Genomic DNA, 24,011 nt, shown 5'->3' with positions numbered 1-24,011 from the left:
CCTGGTGGGCTACAGTCCATGGGGTCGCTAAGAGTCGGACGACTGAGCGACTTCACTTTCACTTTTCCCTTTCATGCACTGGAGAAGGAAACGGCAACCCACTCCAGTATTCTTGCCTGGAGAATCCCAGGGACGGCGGAGCCTGGTGGGCTGCCGTCTATGGGGTCGCACAGAGTCGGACACGACTGAAGCGACTTAGCAGCAGCAGCAGCAGCAGAGATGATTTAAAGTACATGGAAGCCTGTGTACAGATTATGTACTATAATAGGACATGCAAATACTACATCCTATTATTTAAGGGACTTGAGCATCTGCAGATTTTGTTATCCATAGTGGGATCCTGGAGCCGATACCCCATGGGTACTAAGGAATGACTGTACTTATGATTACACTTTTATTAAGGAAGGCTACAAATCAGGAACAGCCAAATGGAGAGACTCGGACAGCAAGGTCTGAGAGGGCTCTAAACACAGGAGTTTCCTTGCCCTCTATCCATGGAATCAGAGCATGTCACCCTCTCAGCACACCAATGTGTTCATCAGCCAGGATGTTCCCCAGAGCTTCAGTGTCAGAGTTCTTATTGGGGCTTCATTATATAGGCATGTGTGATCAAATCACTGACTGTGATTGAACTCAATCTCTAGTTCCCATTCCCTTCCCCAGAGGTCATGCTGACTCCTAGTCCCAGGTCTCTAACTCTGTGGTTGATCCTTCTGGTAACCACCCCATCCTGAAGCTATTTAGTGGTCCACCAGGACTTAACCTCACTAGCATTAACTCAGTTGTGATCCGTGGGGCTCATGAATAATAAAGATACTTGTGTCACTCAGGAAATTCCTGAATGGAGAAGGAAATGGCAACCTACTCCAGTACTCTTGCCTGGAAAATTCCATTTCTACCGCAAAAATGGAACATGGATGAAAAGAGGATGAGTGATAGTGCGGTTACCTCTTAGTGAGTGGGCTTCCCTGGTGGCTCAGTGGTAACGAGTCCACCTGCTAATGCAGGAGACTCAGGAGATGCTGTTTTGATCCCTGGGTCTGGAAGTTACTCTGGTGTAGGAAATGGCAACCTGCTCTAATATTCTTGCCTGGGAAATCCCATGGTCAGAGGAGCCTGGTGGGCTAAGTCCATGGGGTCTCAAAGAGTCAGACATGACTGAGAGTACACCTCAGAGAATGAGAAAGGCATGTCCTGCTCAACCTGTTTCCTCATTTCTGGTACGCTACTGGTGGGTACCTTCTAGCACTGACTGCATCTGCCAGGGGAGGGGAGATTTCTGGTGGTGTCTTCCTGGGTCACTCTGGGACCAAGCAGCTTCAGAAGCAAATAAGAAACTGGCCAGTCTTGGGCTGCCCAGCCTGGACACAGCTCTCCCAGAGCCCTAGCTCAGGGTGGAGGGGTGATGGACACATCCAGTGACTTTGTGATCCCTGCTGTCTCACCCAAGTACTGGTCTCACATCTTGATTTAAAATAGAATGTTTCCTTTTTAAATGGCTATTATAAAGATGATCAACAAAATTAATTTTATATATTACCTTTAACTGAAAATGCAGTGTGTGCTATACACCACTTTTAGATACGGGAGCTAGGATTTCAAAACCAAAGACATGTAGCCTTGTATCAGCTTCCAAAAGTGTGAAAATCACATTCTTTTATTTCCAGCTTTATTGAGGCATAATTCACAGTTTACATTGTGTAATGTGAAGGTATACGAGATGATGATTTAATATATGTGTGTAACGTGAAATGATTGTCACAAAAAGATTAGTTAACATATCCATCACCTCACATAGTTACTTTTTTTTTGGTGGTGAGAACTTTTACCATCTACTCTTTTAACAACTTTCAAGTATACAGTACAGTATTATTAACTATAGTCATTCTAACGAAGTCTGTACCGAGGGTTGTGTCTTGCCCATATTTTTTCAGTAATGTAAATAAATCACATGTGGCTGAACCAAAAGCTTTACTAAAAACCACTTCCTCCTTAAATCACCAGGCCCATACCTCTGACACAGAGGATAGACTTAGTTTGAAAGCCTTGGTTTCTTTCTTCCTTTATCAATAAAGATGTTCTTCTCAACCCCCAGACTTTTAGAGACCAGACAAAATAAGAGACACACATGATCTGGGGGCTGGGAAGGATCCAGACTCAGTAGGATAACTAATAAATTAGGAGCACAAGAGCTCAGTCTTCTGTTTACAGCCCTGTGGCTGATTTATCTTACAGCCTCGAGCTAGCCTGTCACCATCTTGCAGGTCAGCAGCTTTGACACCATAACTTGAGGGAAGATTAAACTGTCTTGACTATGTACAATTCAAATGTTATAAAATGTCAGTTGCATTCAAAGTGCTAAATATTATCTATCACTGCATTTTTTTTTTCCTCAGAAAATATGAGGGAGGACGTTCTGTCTTATGATGTAAAAGTGGATGGGAAACCTTGAAAAAAATGATGTTTATCATCCATCGTTAGGATGAGGAATTTTAACTGAGTAAAAGGTGTCCAATTATGTGGGGGATTTCCTGGCTGCCCCTTGAGTCCAACTGTCCTGCATGACCCTCCCCTCAATAATCTTCACCCGCCTACAGACGTGCTGTGGTTTCCTGATTCTCTCCCTCTTTCCTCCCCACTCCCATCATTGGATGCTGTCTGTCTGAGCCACCATCCATATTGAGGCTTTCCAGAGTTAATAAATCATACTTCTTCATTCTCTCTAGGGGTCAGGAGGATGGCGATCAAGATCTTGCATGCATTGCTCATCACATGTAGTGTTATCTAAGGGAGCCTTAAATTAGGGAGACTTCTTCACATGGTCACAACTGGAGTCCCTAAGGCCATGTCCTCTTGCCACAGCCAACAGAAAAACTGCTCCCTGCAGCCAACTGAGCATGCCAAGGTCCTTCTAAACTTCCTGGTCAGATACCTCATTTCTTTATCTGTGAGGGAGGCTGGATGAGCAATGGGGAGAGAAGCTGGGAATACTGCTCTAGGAAATTCCTCTCAAATGGCAACGTGAGGACCCAGGAATAGGCGTTTCTCACTTGTAGGTGTTGTGGGTATCTGTGTATCTTCCAGTGTCCATAAATTAAAGTTTTATTGGCACACAGTGACACTTTTGTTTATGTATTGTCTGTGGTTGCTTCTGAGTTGTAGGTGTTTTTTGTTCTTTTGCCTACCTACTCTAAATATCCTGACACCAGCAGCCTATCTTCTTCAAATGCAAACCATATAGTTAAGAACCATATAGTTAAAAGATTAGTCTTGGCGGTAGTTGCAAATCTTTGTTTTTAGAGGGACAGAAAAACTTGGAAAGCAAGACAAAGAAGACATAAGGGAAAAGAATAAAGGAAGAAAGTAGACTAAGGCAGTTCCTAAATCTTCTGGAACACAAAGAATTTGGTGCAAGGTAAAAATGAAGGAATTTCAAGCGTGGACTTGAAGCTGATGAAAGTGATTTTTTTTTCACTTTGAGGCTGTTCCTAGTACTGCTCGGATCCACTCTCATGACTTTAATTTTATCAAATTGTTGTCATTACTAAAATAGCTCAGGTAGAAATTGCTGTAAGAGATGTTGTCAGGGTTTCTTCACGGGTCTTAGTAAGGAAGAGGAAAGGTTGTGTTTTAAAGATATTGTAAAGTTCAAAGAGAGGAGACTCTCACAAAATAAGCAGAGAGAAAGAGGCATTAAGAATGAGGAGTGATGTGAAGGAGAATTTGGAGGGGACCCTGATGGGACAGTGTGTGTAACAGAAGCTACAAGCTGATGAAGCTGATGCACATGGAGCCTTCTGTATACATGCTAGAAGGAAATGTAGGTTCTAAAACAAGTCAGGAAAGGACAAGGTGCTTTTCAGGTAAATCTGAAAGATAATCTGAACCTCTAAGCCAGTAAGAGGTTATTGATCTTTCCAAGCAATCATAATAGAGATGTAACTGGGGAATCACAGAAAGAGTTAGCGTTAAATACCAGGGGAAGTCACTGTAAACAGCATAATTGGGGCACACGATGGATCCTCTGTGAAGAAAAAAGGATTCAGAGCAGGGCCATCACTAGGGTGAGGAGAGTAAGGCATTCATTTGAGATGTGAAACTTAAGGAAATGCAAAAAAAAAAAAAAAAAAAAGAAAACTAAAACCCTCAGTAACCAAGATAAACATTATTTTAATGGAATATTATTTAAAAATAAAAATTAACACCAAAAAGTTCATAATGAACAAAATAAAAAATGTTTAACAGTATCAGATAGCATCCGTGTGACTGATTTCCTTGGGCCTCAGGCTCTGATATATGGTCTAGAGAAACATTCCAGTAAGACAGTTTACTTAAGAAGATATCTTCCCCCAAAGCTTTTAGTGTGTAAGTTCCAAGTAGCCCAGCTTGATGTTCACCTTGTTAATGTTGAGGATGGTGAGGTTGACCCCCCACTTGTCTGTCTAGGACTGCAGGGCTGCCAAATGGGGAATCCAGACTGATACACATGGAGCCATCTGTTTACACGCTGGAAGGAATCGTAGGTTCTAAAACCTACATTTTAGATTAATAACTATGATTTAGCAATGACAGATCCTGGGTTAAGATAGAACTGGAGGGGACGCTGTGTAAACCACGACAGAGGAGCATTATTTCTCCACCGGCCGTCTGCATGTTTAAAATAATCTGCTTAGTCTGGCCCCTTCTGTTTCTGTCTTTGTTTTTCAAGTAAGAGTTACTGGTAGCAAGTGTTTCACCAGCAGAGTAATTTATGAAGAGATGAGCCCCAGGCTTGGAGGAGGTGTAACTATCAGGTAGTCTAGTAGATGGTGGTGCAGTGTGGACAGGACCTCTTTTTGGAGGCACCTCTCATGTAAACTGGGCTTCCCAGTTGGCGCTAGTGGGAAAGAACCTGCCTGCCAATGCAGGAGACATAATCAATGTGGGTTCGATCCCTGGGTCAGGAAGATCCTCTGGAGGAGGTCATGGCAACCCTCTCCAGTATTCTTGCCTGGAGAATCCCATGGACAGAGGAGCCTGGCAGACTACAGTCCATAGGGTCGCAAAGAGTTGGACACGACTGAAGAGACTTAGCAGCATGAATCGTTCTCTTTAGATAGGAGAGCAGAGCTGGTGAAAGGGCTTTTACTCCTCCCTACTAATAGATGGCAACCCACTCCAGTATTCTTGCCAGGAGAATTCCGTGGACCAAGGAGACTGGCGGGCTACAGTTCATGGGGTCACAGAGTTGGACACGACTTAGTGACCAACAACAGCAAGATTGTAGATGGTATATTGATCGCTTGCAGAGAAAAGTGTCTAAGTAGTGCATGTATGTGTGCTCAGTCGTGGCACTATTGACATTTGGGGCCAGACAACCCTTTGTTGTGGGAGGCTGTCCTGTGCATTGATGGATGTTTAGCAACATCCCTTGCCACCATTCATTAGATGCCAGAAGCTAGCCCCACTCACCCTTTTGTGACAACCAAAAATGTCCTGACATTACAATATCCCCTGTTGGGACAGACATTTCCACTAGTAGAGAAGCACTGCTATCAAGAAACAAGGGCGAGCAACTGTCTTCTCTTCCTCACGCAGCTCTTCCTCAGTTCTTTATAAAGTAGTGTCTTCTACTGAAATCCATGTTGATTTGGAGAAGACTCTTGAGTGTCCCTTGGACTGCAAGGAGATCCAACCAGTCCATCCTAAAGGAGATCAGTCCTGGGTGTTCATTGGAAGGACTGATGTTGAAGCTGAAGCTCCCAATTCTTTGGCCACCTGATGCGAAGAGCTGACTCATTGGAAAAGACCCCGATGCTGGGAAAGATTGAGGGCAGGAGGAGAAGGGGACGACAGAGGATGAGATGGTTGGATGGCATCACTGACTCAATGGACATAGGTTTGGGTGGACTCCGGGAGTTGGTGGTGGACAGGGAGGCCTGGCATGCTGTGGTTCATGGGGGTCACAAAGAGTTGGACATGACTGAGCAAATGAACTGAACTGAATGGTTCCTAATGAGACTTCAGCCTCTTACTGGGTAGGTTTAAGGAGTAGTAGTATTATTAAAGTATTACTCACTCAGTCACGTCTGACTCTTTGCTACCACATGAACTGTAGCCTGCCAGGCTCCTTTGTCCATGAGATTTCCCAGCAAGATTGCTGGAGTGGGTTGCCATTTCCTTCCAGGAGATCTTCCGAACTCAGGGATCAAACCGAGATGCCCTGCATTGCAGGTGGATTTTTTTTACCATCTGAGCCACAAGGCTCAGAAGTAAAAGTAGTAGGTTATAGAAATAAAACTTTCACCAACGATCATTCAGTGTAACTATATCAGATGCTTTCAGTCACAAGAAATAAAAGATTGAATTCAAATTGATTTGTACTATAGAGGTGAATTATTCTCAACTGGCCGAGTTTTAGGTATTAATTGATCTATTAGTTCAAATATTTTAAACTATTTAAAAAATGTTTTTATTTTTTTAATTTCTGTTTGTTTGGCCAAGATTCAGCATGTGAGATCTTAGTTCCCTGACTAGGGATCGAACTCAGGCTCCCTGCATTGGAAGTGAAGAGTCTTAACCACTGGACTACTAGAAAGTCCTCCTGAACTATTTTTTAAATTTAATGCTTCAAATAGCATTTTGTCTTGTAAACCACCTGCCCCTTCTGACTGATAGATTTCTTATATAACTATCATAGGCTCAGTGTTTCATGGGTGTCTTTTTTAACAATCCCTTTGCCACGTTCTTCCCATTATTCACCTACCAAATCGTTTGCACTTTATCTCCCACTACAGTATTGCCTTCTTTATCTCCCTGCCTGCCTAAGCTCAGGCTGGGGCAGTGACTTATCAACTGGTTCTCTCCCCTCCCACTGTTTTCTTGTCAATTAATCTTTCCAAAGTTCAGGTTGTAGTTTTGCTTCTAACTCTAGCTGTTCCTTTATCTTACTCGTTAATACTCATCCTAGATTGATTAGTAAGGACTTCTCCCTGAGCATGTGGGAGTCTTATGTTCTAGCTTCAGTTCATCGTTCCAAGCTCTTTTCCCAACACCCCTCTAGTCACAGTGAGTTTCAGACAACTAGAGTAGTCAGTGTTCTCCAAACAAGCTACCATTCTTCTGACTTGAACCATTCTTTTCCAAAGTATATTTTTTTCCCTTCAAAGCCAAACTCAAATGCCCCCATGTCTACACAGCCTTCGTCGATCTCCACAGTTAGAGTGATTGCTTCCTCTTTTCCTCATCTCCGCTGTCTTCTGCCTGCCACCTTACAGATCTGTATTCTTGCCCTCTTCACCTTTCATATTTAGAGGAGATGCTAATGCTTGAGTAGTCCAAGGCACAATGCATTGATGAACTAAGTGATGTTCTTGCATGTAACTGATTCATGTTTTCTGTGCTTGTCATGTTGTTATCCACAAGGACACAGTTTTTGTGATATCTTCTGCTTGGAGATGACCGTGTGAAAATTCACCTGTATAGTTCATTGGTGTTGCTCATCAAGTGCTAAATCAGGCACTTCATCTAGGTCCTGCCTTTTCCACTAGAGGTACAACCATGAGCAGAATTACTGTATCCACCCTCTGTCTCAGTTTCTTCATCTGTAAAATGGGGATAATACCTACCTCACAGAATAATAAGAGCATTAAATGAATGTATGTGCGTGTCAAATGCTTATAACAAAACCTTGCATACATCGATAGTAAAGCATATGTCGGTATTTGTTTATCCATTTGCTTATTTATTTTTTCCAGTTTAAATTTCTTACCATTTTCTCAAAAGTCTTTATGGAAAGAGCAGACAGACATAGAACTTAAAGAGAAACTCTTAAGAGGAAAACAAGTGTGAAAAAATACTAACTTTAGACTAATTTAAATATACTAGGTGCTGAATTTAGAAGATTTCATTATTAAACTTATCTTACACTACTCTAAATACTGGTATTGAAGCATCTTATCATAAAAAAAATAAAAGTAACTCAGCTCAAAACATTTCTTTGGAAATGAAAATCCATGTCACAGATCATTATATTTATAACTCAGTGTAGCTATTTAGTAGATAGAAAAACAGTCAGAATCTTTCTAACAGTGCACATATTTACTTAACTTGCCTTAGCAAAAATCAAGATTTATTGCCTTTCAAGATAAATTTTGACTAAATATTGACTCTTGGTTCTCAATCATTGTTTACCTGAAAGACCAATAAATCTTGACACTTCTCAACTTGAGTTGGAGTCTACTTGGTATTTATTAATTTAGTTCATACGATTTATAATCTTAATAACAACATGCCATGAGATTAAACAAATAAACATTACAGAGTTTACTAAAAGAAGAAAGTCTTTAGTTTCTATTTTCTTTTTTTTCCTGCAAAAGCTTTCTTGTTTCCATTCGGTCCACGGCACAGGAGAGATCTCCAGGGTGGTTAAAAAAAAAAATCTGCCTAGTGATTGCAGGGGCCAGAAGCCCCGATACCAGGGGCATGCAGACAGGTCCCACTGGGCTCTGAGGCTCCTAGTCCTGCCAGACGGTGAGCCTTCTAAGAGATACTCACCCAGCCCCACCTGCAAGGGCTAGTCACGTGCAGCGCATCTCCTTGATGAGTTTCACCCCTTCATCCAGGGAGTGACTCTCCATGATATCACAGAGGCAGAGGTCTGTGCCAACAGAACCCAGGGCCCACAGAGCCCATAGGGCCCGGTTCAGGGTCTTCTCCAGGGTTTCACACCACTGATCTTGGGAGGGCCTCTGCATGTCCTGGAAGAAGGTGCAGCCACCGAACTAGTTTTACATCTTCAAGAGACAGTCATTGCCCTTGTGCTTCTCCCAAGCCACCTGGCAGAAGAAGTGACTCACACGCCCCAGAGCCATGGTGACACAGTGCAACTAGACGCTCATGGAGCTGTGGGTGTGGGAGGCCCACAGATGGCCAACCAGGTAGTTGACAGTGGCCTCTACCTCACTGGAATAATTCTGATGAATCTGGTTGGCAGTGAGGCGCTAAACACAAAAACTGGCGTTGGCCAGTCCTAAAGGCAGAGGATGGTGAGGGTCCCAGCAGTAACAACTAGAAAGGACGTTGGAGGGTGGTCAGAGGTAGGGAGAAGGGGCATCCCAGCATCTGTTCCATCCAAACATTGTCAAAACAAGAGATAGATCCATGAGACCACCAGGTGTGCTGCCTGTATCTTCAATCCGCAGTAATTACCTGACATGATTTTTCGCTTCATTTCTTACTTAAATATAGTACTTCTAGCTCTGTTAATACAACATGCAAATCAAAACTGACTTAGCAATTTAAATATTTCATTGTGAAAAAAAAAACCTTAGCTAACAGCTTGGCGAATACTTTTATTTTTTTAAATAATTTTACGTGTTTACGTTATTGGCTGTGCTGGATCTTTGTTGCTGTGCGGGTTTTTCTCTAGTTGCAGTGAGTGGGGCCACTCTTTGTTGCTATGTGTGGGCTTGTCATCGCAGTGGCTTCTCTTGTTGTGGAGCATGGCTCTTGGGCCCACAGGCTTCAGTAGTTGTGGCATGTGGGTTTTGCTCATGGGCTTATTACTCTGCAGCCTGTGGGATCCTCTCAGACCAGGGATTGAACCCTTGTCTCCTGCATTGGCAGGTGTATTCTTTATCACTGAGCTACCAGGGAAGCCTTAGGATACTTAAAAATTTTAAACCAATTAGTATTCAGATAAGATTTTTTAAAGATCTCTCTTTGGTTGCCACTGTACTGCAAGTATGCTGCTGCTGCTGCTAAGTCGCTTCAGTCATGTCCGACTCTGTGCGACCCCATAGACGGCAGCCCACCAGGCTCCCCCGTCCCTGGGATTCTCCAGGCAAGAACACTGGAGTGGGTTGCCATTTCCTTCTCCAATGCATGAAAATGAAAAGTGAAAGTGAAGTCGCTCAGTCGCGTCCGACTCTTCGCCACCCCATGGACTGCAGCCTACCAAGCTGCTCCATCCATGGGATTTTCCAGGCAAGCGTACTGGAGGGGGTTGCCATTGCCTTCTCTGGTCCTGCAAGTATAGTCAAGTAATATATGATTGTACTTGTAGATGACCTCTATGTTGAACAGTTGATGTCTCTTGGTCTCAGTTGCCTCTGTCTGTCTCTCTGGATATAATGTGCACTGAACACTCACTGTGTCCAGGTGCAGTGTTCATGCCTCACAGGCATAAGCTTTGCCATCTTGCTGTGTTGAAAGGAAAATTCCTTAGTTAGGTACATCCATTTTGTATGAGAGGAGTTATTTACTTCTATAATGTACTTCAGGATATAGCTGTCCTAGCAACAGTTACAGTCGATTCTACAAGTGCCAGCTTAAGGTATTCTAAGTATGTGTCAGCCACAGTAGGAACATTTCCTTCCAAGTGTTACTTAGACTTTTTAACATGTGTCAGCCCTCTGACTCTGTAGCCCAACTTTTTGAGTCAGATTTTTGGCCAACAATGAGTGACAGTTTCTCTTTACAATCTCTCAGTGCCATGCAAGTCATTTATAGACAAACATAAAATGAAGCCCACCGGATGAAAATTCTTTTCTGATTTTCAGAATAGCATTGGAAGCAACCAGACAGTACATTTCAGGACTACATTTGAGTATGTGTGTTCCCTCCCAACAGTGAAGTTTTCATCTCCTGGAGAATTCCCTACCAGAGGACTTAAAACCTTATGGAGAATATAATTTGGAAGAATCACCATTCAAGGGATTCCCAGGTGATGCTAATGGTAAAGAACCCTCCTGCCAATGCAGGAGACACAAGAGACGTGAGTTCAGTTCCTGGGTCAGGAAGATCCCCTGGAGAAGGGAATGGCAACCCACTCCAGTATTCTTACGGGAATAATCCTGTGGGCAGAGGAACCTGATGGGCTACAGTCCACAGGGTCACAAAGAGTCAAGCGTGACTGAGCACAGCACACCATCCAAAGTGAGACCATATAACACAGCGACTACCAGCAGCATGTCATATTATTCACATGAACAATTAGAGGAGGGACACAATTGATTTTTCTTTATTTCCCCTTTTGTTCTTTTAGTTTCATTTGAGATGCTTATAGGTACGATTTTCATTATAAAAGACAAAATGCATACTCACAGACATTTGTTTTCATGTGCCAATTCTCCAATCCAAGTATTTCTTGTCCTAATTGATTTTATGACAAAGTATATGTCTCTAGAAAAATATCTATTTCTGCTTTATTGACTATGTTAAAGCCTTGGACTGTGTGAATCACAATAAACTGTGGAAAATTCTGAAAGAGATGGCAATACCAGACCACCTGACCTGTCTCTTGAGAAACCTATATGCAGGTCAGGAAGCAACAGTTAGAACTGGACATGGAACAATAGACTGGTTCCAAATAGGAAAAGAGTACGTCAGGGCTGTGTATTGTCACCCTGCTTATTTAACTTATATGCAGAGTACATCATGAGAAACTCTGGGCTGGAAGAAGCACAAGCTGGAATCAAGATTGCCAGGAGAAATATCAATAACGTCAGATATGCAGATGATACCACCATTATGGCAGAAAGTGAAGAGGAACTAAAAAGCCTCTTGATGAAAGTGAAAGAGGAGAGTGAAAAAGTTGGCTTAAAACTCAACATTCAAGACGCGTGTACCCCAATGTTCATCGCAGCACTGTTTACAATAGCCAGGACATGGAAGCAACCTAGATGTCCATCAGCAGACGAATGGATAAGGAAGCTGTGGTACATATACACAATGGAATATTACTCAGCCATTAAAAAAAATACATTTGAATCGGTTCTATTGAGATGGATGAAACTGGAGCCCATTATACAGAGTGAAGTAAGCCAGAAAGAAAAACAACAATACAGTATACTAATGCATATATATGGAATTTGAAAGATAGTAACGACAACCCTATAATGCAAGACAGAATAAGAGACACAGATGCATAGAACAGTCTTATGGACTCTGAGGGAGAAGGTGAGGGTGGGACGTTTTGGGAGAATAGCATTGAAACATGTATATTATCATATGTGAAATAGAACACCAAAAAATAAATAAATAAATAAATAAATAAGATTCTCTTGTTAACAAAAAAAAAAAAAACAAAACTCAACATTCAGAAAACTAAGATCATAGCATTTGGTCCCATCACTTCATGGGAAATAGATGGGGAAACAGTGGAAACAGCGTCAGACTTTATTTTTTTGGGCTCCAAAATCACTGCAGATGGTGATTGCAGCCATGAAATTAAAAGACGCTTACTCCTTGGAAGGAAAGTTATGACCAACCTAGATAGCATATTAAAAAGCAGAGACATTACTTTGCCAACAAAGGTCCGTCTAGTCAAGTCTATGGTTTTTCCAGTAGTCATGTATGGATGTGAGAGTTGGACTGTGAAGAAAGCTGAGTGCCGAAGATTTGATGCTTTTGAACTGTGGTGTTGAAAAAGACTCTTGAGAGTCCCTTGGACTGCAAGGAGAACAAACCAGTCCATCCTAAAGGAGATCAGTCCTGGGTGTTCATTGGAAGGACTGATGTTGAAGCTGAAACTCCAATACTTTGGCCACCTCATGCAAAGAGTTGACTCATTGGAAAAGACCGTGATGCTGGGAAGGATTGGGGGCAGGAGGAGTAGGGGACGACAGAGGATGAGATGGCTGGATGGCATCACCGACTTGATGGACATGAGTTTGGGTAGACTCCAGGAGTTGGTGATAGACAGGGAGGCCTGGCATGCTGCGATTCACGGGGTCGCAAAGAGTTGGACACGACTGAGCGACTGAACTCAACTGAGATGTCTCCTACTTTATGGATCACCACCCGGTCCCAAAGATACAGAGTAACTTGGATGCTTGAGATAGGATAAAGTTTTGGATCACTTATTTCTAAGGAGGTATTTCTCAGTGTCTTTCACCTTTGCCCTCTTCCTGTTGCAATTATGTAGAATTCTGTAACCTTGGTTCCACCTGTGTTAACTTGTGAACACACATGTGATCAGTCTCGCCTGACAGCTCCATCCCCTTCAACAGTGGAGGATGCAAGTCTGGAGGCCAGGGTGCTTTGCTGCAAGTTCCCTTTTTTGTTGTTCAGTTGCTGTCGTGTCTGACTCTATGCGACCCCATGTACTACAGCATGCCAGGCTTCCCTGTCCCTCACTATCTCCCAGAGTTTGCTCAAACTTATGTCCATTGCGTCAGTGATGCCATCCAACTATCTCATCCTCTGTCACCCCCTCTCTTGCCCTCAACTTCCCTTAGTGGACACCAAAGCTACCTTGCAAAAATCACTTCTTACCTATGTCCAGCAATCCTTTGTTTAAACACTGTGCCCAGCTTTATGCTAATGCTAGGCTCATGAAACAGAATTTTCTACTGTATACCGAGTATGACAAAGATTTTTAAAAAGTGCTTATTTGACGTTTTCTTAATGAGCCAATGGTTATAGACTGTAAGCTAGGAAAGCTAAGTTCTTAATGCCTTTCCCCCCTAATTCTTGTAGAACAGTAAGTCATTGAAATCCTCATTTCTGTTTTCTAACCATGCCTTGAGGCATGTGGAACCTTAGTTCCCCAACCAGGGATCAAACCCCTGCCCCCTGCAGTGGAAGCTTAACCACTGGCCCACTAGGGAAGTCCTATTGTTTTGCTTCATTTTAGAAAAATCTGATTCTTAGGGCATTTGATTAGGCTCCAGGCATTCAATCAGTGTTTGCCCAGCACTTCCCACGGCTCCCTGTCTCCCCCAGAGAACATCTGCTGGGAGGGAGGAGGCAGGAACTGGGCTGCTTCTGCTCTTATGGCCATCAGTCCTTACTCGGTGCACCAGGTAAAAGAGGGAATGAAACTTGCCAGTTTTATTTTTTCTATTTTAACAGAGCAAATGAAAGTTAGTCCGCTCACTCTCTTTCTCTTCTTTTCTCTCTTTTACAAAGGTACCTTGTCTTCTCTTTCTTTGTTCCTGTTCTCTTCTTAGGGCATTTCTTCCTTCCCAATACAAAGTCCTGGATTTCCCCTCCCAAATGAGCTGGAGAGGGTAGCGTGGCTGGCTCCACTTAGAATGCATTGGCTGAGTTCTCTCCCTGGTGAATCCCCTGGGTCCAGACACAGACCTCGTTGCTTTTCTCTTGTGCCCATGAATTTTCCACCTGCCGCCGGGGCAAAGAGGGCTGTAGCCGGGAGCCAGGAAGTAGAGGGAGATGGTTGGTTGGCGTCTCAAGATCTCAGCCTCAGAAACACCTCACTGCAGCCAACTGAGCTTACTAGGTACCCTTGTTAGAAGAAAGACTATGCCCTCGTGGAGAATTATGCCAACATTTCTGCTTCAGCCCCCAGCAACAGACTTTTTTGGGTATCTGTAGTGAAAGGCCCCTTGGGAAATGGACTGTACAAGCAGCAAATAGGATTTTGGTTAAATAGTGACATTTGTTTCCCAAAGTGTATCAGAAGGAAGCTAAGCTCTTCAGAACATGTGTTCATTAAAGATTGAAGTGGGGTGGGAAGCAATAAAAAAAAAAAAAAAGGCCAGTAGGTTCTCTTGTGAGATAGTTTTTTGTTCCTATGAATTGAATACACTCTCTGAAAAGTTTCAAAAAGAGATGGGGAAGAATGTATTTGCTTTGATCCTATGGGTGGAGTGTTCTCTACTACAAATGCCTTTTAATTTAGAAACATTGTTGAAAAGTCTGTTTGAAAGTACATGAAAATGTAATATGTAAATAAGTTCTAATTAGTTATTTCAGTTAATTATTTTTTTGTCTCTGCTTTGCAGCTCTATTTTTCCTCCTCAGAAGGTCCCTTGTCAGAGTCCAGCTTTGGCCTCCTCGAAAAAATGTGTTTTTCTAGTGGTCATTATTAAGAAAATAAAACCCCCCACCCCCAACCCGTTGAAACCCTCATAGTGATAGAGTAAAATCCCAGGGTGTTATGGGGAATTGTTTCAGACAGTTTTAGTCTGCGATTTGCTAGGAAGATATTAAAGCAGGAAATCTTGCAGTTAATTGAAAGAACGGGTGTATCCTTCTTTAAATAAATGGTATCTGTTATTTATTAGAAAATGAATCTACACCAGGCCACTAACTGGACTCTAATCTTTCCTGACTATCCTGTGTTCTTTCAATGACAGATACATTGGATTTGGAGATTAAAAGTTTTAATTCTTTCTAAGTCAAATAAGATGCTTCTCAGTGAATGCTCTGGAAAAAACGCTGGTAAAATGAACCGTTGTTTCTACATAGTAAATTTTTGAAAACTGACTAAGAATTTGAAATGTTGAGTTTAGAAGCCTAGAAAGTAAACTATGTGACAAATTATGAGCTTTTCACTTAGCAATCTACCCTCCCTCTGCAGTTCACTTAATTAGAATCAGAATTTTTGAGCATGGAGGGACCTATGCAGTCACCTAGAAATCAGGGAACTCTCCTCAGCTTTTACCCACCACAGTCCCTGGTGGTGGTTGGTTGGGTAGAAATGCAAGTTCCTGGGCCCTACCCCAGATTTACAGGGTCAGAATCTCTGGGGCCAGGTTGGGGCTGAGAGGGACTACATTTTTCACAAACATCTCCAGAAAATTCTTATGCCCACTGAATTTGGCAAACCATTGGTTTAGGCTGACGCCTTTATTTTGTGGTGAGGAAAGGCAGCCTAGGGAGTTTGATGGGTCAGGCTCATCATGTTCCCTTAGGAAAGAGCAAGCTTCCTGACTCTGTGTTAGTTACTTCTGTCATGTCTGACTCTTTGCAACACTATGGACTGTAGCCCCCAGGCTCCTCTGTCCATGGGATTTCCCAGGCAAGAATACTGGAGTGGGTTGCCAGTGAGTAGCTATTCCCTGTTCTAGGGGATCTTCACAACTCAGGGAACGAACCTGGGTCTCTTGCATTATTGGCAGATTCTTTACCATCTGAGCCACCAGGGTTCCTGACTCTAGACTTACGCTTGTCCGTACACCATGTATCCAGAACACTCCTAAGCACAGGGAGATGTCGAAACCTTCTAGGTCATTAGAAGCTGTCAACTTTTAAAACAAAAAAGGTTAACAGTTTAGTGAACAAAATTGAATTTATTTGGCAATAGCAGAGGAATTGCTTTGGGGCATGCAAACTATGGTGAACCATAAGCAAGTCTGGAGAACAATGGAGACGAGCAATTCTATTAGGAAAGGGGAAGCTGGGAGGGGCTGTGTTGAAGGAAAGTTCATTGGAGGACAGTGAGTATGCGGGGTTCTGGTGTCATCTCATTGGCTGGATTGTTGACGGACAAGGAGAAAATCTTCCTTCTTCGTGCTTGGCTATATAAAGTAAGCTGCCACAAACAACGTGTGCCTGAGACCTCCTCTTTCAGGGCTTCCTACGTCCATTTTGAATGAGGTATTCTGTTATATTCATTTTTGTAGGGTGATTTCAGCATCAAAAGTAAGAGAGCATGGTTCTAAAAAAGTTATAAAAGTAAAGACACCCAAGAACTAGAGGTAGGAGTTTATGTGCTGCTGCTTGTGTCTCAGCTAAAACAATTATGAACCCCAGCCACGTTCTCTTTCTCTTTTATGAGCCTGGACACTTGTGCAAAGTGCTGAGGCTGTTTAGCTTATTGAGTTGAACCCTCAGCCTGTTAAGCTTTGAACCTGTGTGCCTGGTTGATATACACATTTGTAGGCTCTGCTGCTGCTGCTAAGTCATTTCAGTCGTGTCCGATTCTGTGCGACCCCATAGACGGCAGCCCACCAGGCTCCCCTGTCCTAGGATTCTCCAGGCAAGAACACTGGAGTGGGTTGCCATTTCCTTCTCCAATACATGAAAGCGAAAAGTGAAAGTGAAGTCGCTCAGTCATGTCCAACTCTTCAAGACCCCATGGACTGCAGCCTACCAGGCTCCTCTGTCCATGGGATTTTCCATTGTAGGCTCTATGCTTTCTTAAAAAGCACACTTGTGTATTTTAATATTGCTTATGTATTAGGTTGCATCTAGGAGATAACAATAAAGTCATTAAAAGTTATAGAATAATAAGCCCAGTAGGATCTTCTAAAGTATTCAGCAAATGCTTACTGAGGTTTCAGTTAAGTTCAGAAGGTTATGACCAACCTAGATAGCATATTTAAAAGCAGAGACATTACTTTGTCAACAAAGGTCCGTCTAGTCAAGGCTATGGTTTTCCCATTGGTCATATATGGATGTGAGAGTTGGACGGTGAAGAAAGCTGAGTGCCGCAGAATTGATGCTTTTGAACTGTGGTGTTGGAGAAGACTCTTGAGAGTCCCTTGGACTGCAAGGAGATCCAACCAGTCCATCCTAAAGGAGATCAGTCCTGGGTGTTCACTGGAAGGACTGATGTTGATGCTGAAACTCCAATACTTTGGCCACCTCATGCGAAGAGTTGACTCATTGGAAAAGACCGTGATGCTGGGAAGGATTGGGGGCAGGAGGAGAAGGAGATGACAGAGGATGAGATGGTTGGATGGCATCACCGACTCGATGGACATGGGTTTGGGTAGACTCTGGGAGTTGGTGATGGACAGAGAGGCCTGGCGTACTGTGATTCATGGGGTCGCAAAGAGTCGGACACGACTGAGCGACTGAATTTAGTATCCCAAATTCAAACAAGCAAAAACAAAAAAGCTAAAATAACTTACATTTATTTTTGCAATGTTTTATGGTGAACATTTCAGCTATAGTGGTGCTCCCAAATTTCTACAAGATCACGTTCACTTTCTAAATCATTAGGGAAGATTGAATTCTGTTCAGTGTCATTTCAGTGTTAAGTCAGCTTGAATGTCTACAGTGTCTAGAATGTGTCAAGTTCTGCTCAACTCTGTTTCACAGTCCATATGTGGCTATGTTTAATGTGTAATTCTTGGAATGGGCAACATACCTGCATAGGGGTATTCTCCAAAGTAGGCTGTTTTCAAGAGGCAAGTGAGCAGGTTAGGAGGATCAATTCCAGAATAGCTCTGGGACGTTAAAATCTCTTTATATGCATGAGGCTGTTTATGTGCCAAATAATATTCAGTTTATCATCTCTTCAACATAAACATTTATTGCTGGTCTGTCATGTGTAAAGCTCTGTGTTAAGTGCTAAGGACAAAAAATAGATCTGAGCAGTTTATAGTGTGGTTGTGGCTATACAAGCACATCAAAAAGCACAATAGTTTAAGGAGGCCTGTGATGTATGCCAAATGAGCACCATGCTCAGTGGGTGCAGCACATGGCATTCCAGTGTTCAGAGCCTAGTGATGGCACCTGCCACTCCCAACAGAAGCAGCAGGTGTGTTTGGTTTTTCCTTATCAATTTCACGTATATCTCAGTCCTCAGCCAATCTGAAAAATAGCAGCTTGTTGCGATCTTGTTGCTACTCAACCATAAAGAAGGAGTTATTTTAGGAAGACAGTATTAAACTCTGGAAGCACAATTCCAATACATTGACTCCCCATCTTTCAATATCTCTTGTATTCCAAAACAGTGGGATCTAGTTCTCTTTCTGGAGGGTACTTTGTGGACCTGCTTGATGTCATTTTATTTGTGATGAACATGAAAGCTCCAGGAATTTTCTGACCCTTTCATTCATGAATTCATGTGAGTAAGTATCCTCTTAGGTTGTCAAACATGTTTGAGCTCCTTCTAGTGGAAATGGGGAGCAATTCTGGTTATATTATTATTACTATTATTTTTAAGAGTTATCTATGCTTTCCTGATGGTTCAGATGGTGAAGAATCTGCTTGCAATGTGGGAGACCCAGGTTCTATGACTGGGTCCAGAAGATCCCCTGGAGAAGGGAATGGCTACCCACTCCAGTACTCTTGCCTGGAGAATTCCATGGACAGAGGGCTACATAGCCTGGTGGGCTACAGTCCAGGGGGTTGCAAAGAGTTGGGCGTGACTGAGTGACTAACACTTTCATTTTGTACCCATTTTATGAAATAGGCTTAATATGAGATTTCTTTGATCAATATAGTTCTTGGCATCCAACCATGAAATGGGCCATGAGGAAGGGTTTCTAAAATGAAATCTGTAGATAAGACATGTCAGAAAAGTGCTGCTGTTTATGTTATCCTGATGACCTATTCTGGATGTTGTCCTTTGGGTTGATTGGAACAGAATTTCTGTTATCAATAGAATGTAGTTCCTCCTAGCTGAAGATAAATATTGGCTTCTTTTTTGTCAAGGCCACTATTATTACCAGCTTCCCTGTCAGTACCAGGACGGTACTCACAGAATCATGGACTTCTTGGACATGAAAAGGGCCTTGGCAATCATTTGCAGGCAGTCAGTGGTCTTCAGTGATGGGCAAGATCTGGCAAAGTAGAGATTGGAAAAAGGATATCATGAAAGAAGTAAATCGTGCCAAGATATGGAGGGTGGAGTGAGTACACTGTGTATATTTGGGGAACAATGAGGAGAGACTTCTCTGACTTCAACCAAGAGGTTCTATTCCCATTGGAGAGTCATAGGAGTAGGTAGTTGGAAAGGAGAGGTAGGGACCAATCAAAGGACACATTCCTTTCACTGGTTTTGTCAGCAAAGGAAGGCTACATGTCAGGTTTTAGGATCATCTTAGAATCAGACAAGTTTAGAACCCAACCCGACCTCCATCTCTGTCTGGCTGTGCTGTGCCTAGTCGCTCAGTCATGTCCAACTCTTTGAGACCCCATGAACTGTAGCCCGCCAGGCTCCTCTGTCCATGGAATTTCCAGGCAAGAACACTGGAGTGGGTTGCCATTCCCTTCTTCAGGGGATCTTCCCAACCCAGGGATTGAACTCAGGTCTCCCACATTGTAGGCAGATTCTTTACCATCTGAGTCACCAGGGAAGCCCTGACTGACTGGGCGACCTCAAGACGAAATACTTCACCTGGATAAATAAACCTTAGTTTATTCATCTGTAAAAAATAGGTGATAATATCTTCCTCATAGAGATGTTGCATGGGTTAAGTAAGATCCTATATGAGAAGCCCTCAGCCAAGTGCCTGGTAGAAGTAGAATTTCTGAGGAGGAAGAGAGGAGATGAAAGGGCGTTGGTTGTAGAGAGATGGTCTCTGGCTGCTGTGCACAGAAGAAGTGGAATCAGAAGAGATCAGAAATGTACCAGTGTCAGCAGTCCCCCAGGAGGTGAAGCGGGGGGGAAAGCTGCCAGGCTAGGAAGGAGGTGTGCATGCTCAGTCACTTGCCACCCCATGGACTGCAGCCCACCAGGTTCCTCTGTCCATGGGATTTCCCAGGCAGGAATACTGGAATGGGTGGCCGTTTCCTTCAGGGGATCTTCCTGACCCAGGGATCAAACCCACATCTCCTGCATTGCAGGCGGAAGAAGGGGACATGTCTGTATATGTATTCTCTGCAATTTCTTTCCTGTCGTTGACTTTTGTTTCACTTGAGGATTGTGTAACTTCATTCTACAATGTTAGAGAAGTACAGCAATCACAGACTTTTCTTCTGCCCTGAATAGGATGCCAGCGATCCATAGGCCTATCCAACGGGAAAGCCAAGGTGTGCAACTACAGCGGGTGGTATTACTGCAGCAGCTGCCACGTGGACGACAGCTTCCTGATCCCGGCCCGCATAGTCCACAACTGGGACACTTCAAAATACAAGGTGGGTACTGAACCTGGGTTCACTGCATAATAGTGATTTTGCTTTTTAATTGTTGTCACGTGGATTCTAAAGAGAATGAGACTTTGAGGCAGACCTGATTAAGGTCATCTCAAAAAAGCTACCACTTTACGCTCTTTTCCCACTCTGTACTGTTTCTATTGCATTATTTGGGGCTTCCCTTCTATTTCAATCAATAAGGAATCTACCTGCAATGCAGGAGACCCGGGTTCGATTCCTGGATAAGGAAGATCCCCTGGAGAAGGAAATGGCAACCCACTTCAGTATTCTTGCCTGGGAAATCCCATGGACAGAGGAGCCTGGTGGGCTACAGTTCATGAGGTTGCAAAAGAGTCAGACACAACTGAGCGACTAAACCACCATTGCATTATTTCCCTCCTTTCTAGGCTGGGAATCATAGGCTGATAATTTCTACATTTATCTCCAGCTCCAGTTTTGCTACTGAAAGTGAGACCTGTGGATTTAATTGCCTGGTGGCATTTATTTCAACTGTGGTTTTCAACCTAGTCATCCTTTAGGCCTGTGAACTGGTTAGCTCCATTGCACAGCATGTCCACCCTCGTGTAAACCAAATTGCATAAATCAAATTTGGCAAGTCGAGGAATCTCACCCCCACTGGAGTCATACTCTAGGCTTAGGATATTTATTTATTTTTTGTGTGGTCCTGGGTCCTGGGACCCAAAAGAGAATTCTGTTACCTGATCTGACTAGAAGCTTTCCTCATCCTTCTGCCAGAATATTGTCACGTCTGCTTTGAACGAACGTTCCATGCAAAGTGCTACATACAAAAACAGGCTGTATGATGGGTTTTATACCTCCTTGCTAACAGATGTCTGAGGCTTGCTTTCATTGTAACAGTATCGCCCCAGAGCAACGAAGGTGGGAATGGAACGTGTAGCTGCTTACCTACGTATCATCTTTGAAGTCTAAACTGAAACTGACCACTGTGAGTGGCCAGTCGGCTTTTATCCTTTTCTGCATCCCTGGGCAGCTCCTGTTGTGCCCAATAATCATCCACATGTCTTTAATCTGCCTCCTCCCTGAGGAGTCCTTCTCAGCATATGCCTCCTACTTCAAGGAGAAACTGAGCCTAGGAGATTTGAATACGAATACCTACAAGTCTGCCTACATCCATATCTGTCCTTACTGCCTCCCCTCCTGGGCTGGCAAGAAGAAGAGCCCTTTCCCTCATTTAGAGATAGTCCTTCCACATGTGCTCCAGATACTTTTACCCTTCTCAGGAATCCCTGCTCTTTGTTCCAGAGCCGATAGAAGAATGTCCTCCTCGGTGAAACCTCCGATGCTTCCTGCTTTCCCCACTGTACTTTGTTAGTTCTCCCCATGGGCTTCCCTGGTGGCTCCGTGGTAGAGCATCTGCCTGCAATGCAGGAGATGCAGGTTTGATCCCTGGGTCGGGAAGATCCTCTGGAGGAAGAAACGGCAATCCACTCCAGTATTCTTGTCTGGAGAATCCCCATGGATAGAGGAGCCTGGCGGACTACAGTCCATGGGGTGGCAAAGAGTTGGACACGACTGAGTGACTAAGCACACACACACAATAGTAGGGATAGTCCCTACTTCTTAACGTTACTATTTGCTTAAATGAATAATTCACAGAAAACACCTAGTGCGGTGTCTAGAATGTAAATAAGTGCTCAATTAATGCCAGCTTTTACAATGATTGAATATAAGATAATTCTAACTCTAAATCTCTTTACCTGACATAAAGACATTTATGATCTCTAGTCCCAGCCTTTCTAGCCCTTCCATCCACTGTCTCCCACCCCTGAGTCTCTTAAGGAAGAGCACACTCCTTCCCACCACCCAGTCCTGCCAGGCTGTTTCACACCTCTTGTCTCCCTCTTGCCCCCATTCAAATCCTAAACCCAGCTTAAACCTTCTTTCCTCTCCTGCTTCTTTCCTTCCCCTCTGTCACACAGAGTTGTCATTCTCTCCTCTGCATCTTGTACTTGACACTCTGAATACAGGCTATAAATATATTGGCCATGTGTGTAATAGATAAACATTTATTTCTAGGGCAAGAATGCTTGTTGAGTTTTTGGTTTGAACAGTTTAATCTCCTTGGAGCAGGGCTTTGACAGCTGAGATGTGTGTAGAGAGTGAGTGAGTGAGGCAGCCCCAGCCCCGTGATCACTGAGGGCTTAGGCTGGTGGCACCTGCCCTCAAAATATGTGCCCATCAATGGAGCTAAAGCAGAAAAGGTGGCACTGAAGGAGGAAAGTGAAAAACTCAGGCATGGTTTAAGAAGCCATGCAGTGGAGAAGGTCCAGGTCTGTTTCCAGTGATGGCTGAAGGCCCCTGAAACCATTGATCCAGCCATTGCTCAGGCTTATTATAATCTTACTATAAAGCAGATATTTTTGTGGTGGTGGCCCTTCAAGTGACAAGGTTTGATTTTGAGAGGACAGGTAAGTAATAAGGATAATAGGTACCACCCTTCATCCAAGAGGAAAGTGTCCTTTGTGAGACCATTCCCTCCTAGGCACTCAGCAGACAAGGGAAGATTTTTAAATCAAGAACAGAGCTGGTCGATTTTATCTGGATCATCTCTCACTGACATTAAGTAACTGTGTTCCATTTAGTCCAGTGTCTGTCTGTCTTTGCTCAAATGCTGGGATTTAACTTAATGTTCCTAATTGTGAGGATCAGTTCAAACCTATCAGTTTCCAAGACCAGACATCGTTCTGTTCGAGCAGCCTGCTCCCCCTAATTGCAAGTACGTGACTGGCTTGAATATCCATTTGAAAGAGTGAACAAATGGTTTTGCAGAGCGGAATGAAATCTGTCATCTTAAGCGCTTCCTTGTCTGCCCTGCAGAGTAATAATAATCCTAATTATTTTTAAAGCAGGATTTCATCTGTTTTCCAGTGTACATCCTACAGATTGAATTGAGCTCCAGGATTACCTAGCAGCTAAATTCTATCCTCCAATTCTACAGCCATTTTTCTAATGAAATTGCCTTTGGACAATAGTGTTTCCTCTAACCCTCCCCCCTTTCAAAAATATCAAGCATGACAAAGAGGTAGTAAGGAAATTAAACTTAGCCTGAACTCTTCCTAAATTGTGCTTTTAAAAAATATTTTTGTTTCCTAGCCTGAACATGCACATTCCATTTAGCTAGGGGTTTTCCATGTTACACAAACCATTTCCTATCTCTTCATCTTGAGAGGCATTCAAGGCAAGCTCTGCTGGCCTTGCAGAGCTGGAGAGTAGCTCGCTGATGGGAGAAGCCACTTGTTCAGAGTCACTGGGAGATTTTGAGAACAAATTGTAATTAAACTTAAGATCTCTTGATTCCTCCTCCACTAGTCCACAGCGCCTATTTTAATAAGACCAAGAAGTGTTATGATTGGAATTCTTCTTAAAAACTTTGCTATGATTTTTCATAATAGAGATGGGGAAAAATGCTAGAAGGAAACTTTATACCAAAG

The 24,011-nt window shown here is 43.1% G+C and overlaps 1 protein-coding gene across 2 annotated transcripts in view; it reads left to right on the top strand.

The window, feature by feature from the left end:
• Positions 1 to 24,011, top strand: part of PLEKHM3 (pleckstrin homology domain containing M3) — a 209,319-nt gene that overhangs the window by 62,873 nt on the left and 122,435 nt on the right. For both annotated transcript variants that reach the window (XM_081578174.1, XM_081578175.1), the window contains exon 4: positions 20,396 to 20,541. In XM_081578174.1, coding sequence (XP_081434300.1) covers positions 20,396 to 20,541 — 146 coding nt within the window. The remainder of the gene's footprint in view (positions 1 to 20,395; positions 20,542 to 24,011) is intronic.

This window comes from Giraffa tippelskirchi, chromosome 3 (genome assembly GCF_054371585.1).
Source record: "Giraffa tippelskirchi isolate mGirTip1 chromosome 3, T2T-mGirTip1v1.2.pri, whole genome shotgun sequence".
Lineage (NCBI taxonomy): Eukaryota > Metazoa > Chordata > Mammalia > Artiodactyla > Giraffidae > Giraffa > Giraffa tippelskirchi.
This window is presented reverse-complemented; position numbering and strand designations above follow the sequence as displayed.